Here is a 3,178-nt window from a genome sequence, read left to right as displayed (position 1 = left end):
AGGGCAATGAGCAAGGGTCAAAAGTCCAGTGTACAGTCATGCATCTCTGGAGAACAGTCCTCAGGTGTTCAATGGTGTCACGATAGGGTTCAGGACTCAGAGACAAATCAGCTTCAGGGGGGAAGAAAGAAGCAAATTCAGGCAGCCTTAGGTAGGAGACATTCTAGGAACATACAGAAGGCAGAAGTAACAATGACAGCAGGCACTCACAACTTCTCACAGTGCCACTGTTCCAGCTTCTCAGAGCAGAGTGGTTTATGGGCCAACCTGATAATGGAAAAGAAGACAGGACAAGTTGGCTGACTGGATCTTAGCTTAAACTTCCATCTAGCTTTACCCCCAGGAGGGCCAAAGTGGAAGAGTATAGATGAAAATTAGAGAAAGACATTCTTAGCCAGAAGGCAAGGGAAATTGAGCCACCTAGTGGGTTAAGGCCCAGTTTTAAGACTTCAAGAAAATTGTAGGGCTGGAAAAGCCATGCAAATGGTATCAAGGGCTTGTTTCAGGGTCTAAGACTAAACCAGCAGAAATAGATGTCCATGTCCATGTGAAGGGAGTCCTAGGTCTCCGCCCTCTATTCCCTATGCTTATTAGGAATATTGCTAAAGAGGAGTGGCATTAGGGAGGCTTGGTAAATTGGGGATCTGAGTCTGCTTGATGAGTCCTGTTTTGGAAACTACCCTCTAGATTAAATGGCCAGGAAATAGAGATTATATATAGATAGATTATATATATATATATATATATATATATATATATATATATATATAGAAAGAGAGATAAATAGAGACAGCAGTGCTGCACTAAAGGAGTGAGAAAAAGAAGCGAAGGGATAAGTAGAAAATAGAATGGGATTCACCAGTAGTCGATTCCTTCCTTGTTCAGAATCTTCTTAGCACAAGTCATGTCATCAGTAAGGTCATCATCCAGGAACTCTGGCAGGAGTTACAAAGACAGGAATGTGAGAACTAAGTATTACCCAGAAAGATAATGAGTTCCCTCTTCCCTGGATTTACTAAGTCTGATCCTTCTCGGAACTGGACACTTATGCTTGTTGCCTTCCTATATGAAAAAGCCAATACAGTAAGGTCCCCCACCCAGATAAGGACTCTCTTCACTTCTCTTGGGTGTCTTCAGAAGAATTATCAACTTCATCAACTCTGAAAATGCAGGGTATCAAACTTCAAGATATACAGACAGCTAAAATCCTCTACTTCAGGGGACTGCCTGGAGCTCTAGTGAACATGAAAATTCTAATAGACTTTTATTCAGTACTGTCAAGTCAGGCCCCACAGTTGTAGGCAGTGTAGCCAGAGGTGCTCTTGATACCAAACATGAGATTAGCCCAGAGGTAGGCTCTGGGAAAACAGAGGAACAGGATAAAAGGGCTACTCACTGTCACAGGAGATGTTACAGATGTTCCTTGACTGAAGGATCTTGTTGTCCTTGCACCAAACTTTATTGTTGATCTGGAAGAGTCCATATTCTGTGCTGCCATTGTTATTGACTATGGTTTGTGTATCATAGCCACTGGTATGAAATATAGTACAGATCCCTGAGGGGAAAATGAGAGAGAAGTAATACAGAGGTGTCCAGGCACACATTTATAACATAAATGAGGACCTGTATTACCAGACGTAGAAAGGCTTTCTAGCCAATCTCCAAAATATGGCAAAGCACAAAGTATCTTGATGAGATGAAGGATTTCAAAAAGGATCAGACAATAAGAGAAAAGGAAGATATATTAATAAATGTAATAAAAGAGTAGACACATAAGCACATAAGAGGATTATTAGATAATTGAATAAAAGTGAAGAGGAAAAAGAGAAGAATGGGATAAAATGAAACAGCAGAGAACTCACATTCAGGCAAGGCAATGCCTCCAAAGCCATCCATGTCTTTCAGAACCTGGGACAGCTCACATTTAGTAAATTGCTTTGCCTGGATGGCAGGAAACATGATGCCAACCAGGAGCAGAGAGATAAAGGACATCATTTCGGCTACCCCCAAGAACCTGAAATGGGGTGTCACACAGCTTCACCTCCTTTTATTTGTGAAGAAAGCCTCAGGGGCCCTGGCACCAAGCCCTACATCCAGGAAGAAGATGAAGAGAGACTACTTATGCCAACACAGAAACACTGAGCCTGCCAGCTTCCTTCCCATACTTTTACCCCATTTTTCCTTCTCCTCCCCTAATCTCTAATCCATACAGGTATTGTTTTCTGACCAGAGTTTCAATCATGATTCTATTCCCATTTGGCTTTGTTTGTACTTTTGTTTCTTGTAGATCTGGTTCTAGGAAGCAGGATGCCCCCAGCCTACTTCAGGAACAAAGAAAGCCTCAGGAGTAATATAAATGAAGCAATCAGAAAATAAAATAAGGGTCCATAGCCAAAACCCCCCTTCCCCCTAGAGCCATACAGAATATGAAAAAGGAGTGTATATCATTACATGCCATAGTCCCAGGATCAGAATTTGGTTGGCACTTGTCCAATCAACCCAGGCATGGAACAAAGCCCAAGGAGAGTCCCTTGAGGTGGTGGTTCATGGCTGGGAGCTCAGGAATAGTGATAGTCTACAGCAACATAGACTGCAAGAATCAGATATAACTTGGATCCAGTTCCTCATACTTAGGAAAACAGAATTTGAAAAATATGTTTGACAGTATCTAGTTATCCTATGAGCTATCATCAGATTCTCCACCCCTAACCACCACGACCACTAAATAGCCAGATACTACATTGGTGTTAATTAAGACATTATGTAAATCCAAATCTAACTTGTAGATTTGTTCATGGGTATGGAAACTTACAGACAGCCTCAGAGTTGGCCCCAGAAGGTTAAAAATAGAGTAACCCAAGCTAGTGGGAAGATAAGACTTTGAACACTTTAAGATTGGGCTAGGATATATCTGGGGCCTATAAAACAAGATTCTGGATCTGAGCTTTTCAGTGCCCTTGAGCAAGTAGAGTTAAGGGTACTAGTTCTGAATAATTACTCCACCTTGCTGGCATCAAGCTTCATGTCATGAAGCCAATAGCTGTTAGCCTCCTTCATGGCAGGGCTCACTCTCTTTATTCCAATCTCTAAAGCTGATTTCTTATATTGTCATGGGTACTATTTTAGACTTCCAAACTGAAGGTATTCCAAACTGTTATATCCTACAACTCTTTAAAAT

At 41.4% G+C, this 3,178-nt stretch overlaps 1 protein-coding gene across 1 annotated transcript; it reads right to left on the bottom strand.

Annotated features, from left to right (window-relative positions):
* On the bottom strand, positions 1-1,995 carry LALBA (lactalbumin alpha). The gene is made up of 4 exons (XM_059183592.1): positions 1,863-1,995; positions 1,397-1,555; positions 860-935; positions 1-267 (listed from the first exon to the last, which is right to left on the bottom strand). The coding sequence occupies exons 1-4, from the start codon at positions 1,993-1,995 to the stop codon at positions 207-209; spliced, it is 429 nt and encodes a 142-aa protein (XP_059039575.1). The 3' UTR covers positions 1-206.
* Positions 1,996-3,178: the final 1,183 nt, after the last annotated feature.

The sequence above is a fragment of the Mustela lutreola genome, chromosome 8 (genome assembly GCF_030435805.1).
Source record: "Mustela lutreola isolate mMusLut2 chromosome 8, mMusLut2.pri, whole genome shotgun sequence".
Taxonomy (NCBI): domain Eukaryota; kingdom Metazoa; phylum Chordata; class Mammalia; order Carnivora; family Mustelidae; genus Mustela; species Mustela lutreola.
This window is presented reverse-complemented; position numbering and strand designations above follow the sequence as displayed.

What these genes read in the sequence shown, in the direction of transcription:
- LALBA (XM_059183592.1), bottom strand. Translation starts at nt 1,995, where the DNA reads ATGATGTCCTTTATCTCTCTGCTCCTGGTTGGCATCATGTTTCCTGCC. An exon ending in CTGTAACATCTCCTGTGACA is followed by an intron (nt 936 to 1,396) that starts GTGAGTAGCCCT and finishes AACTCCTGCCAG; the next exon opens with AGTTCCTGGATGATGACCTT. An exon ending in AAGGAAGGAATCGACTACTG is followed by an intron (nt 268 to 859) that starts GTGAATCCCATT and finishes TTCCATTATCAG; the next exon opens with GTTGGCCCATAAACCACTCT.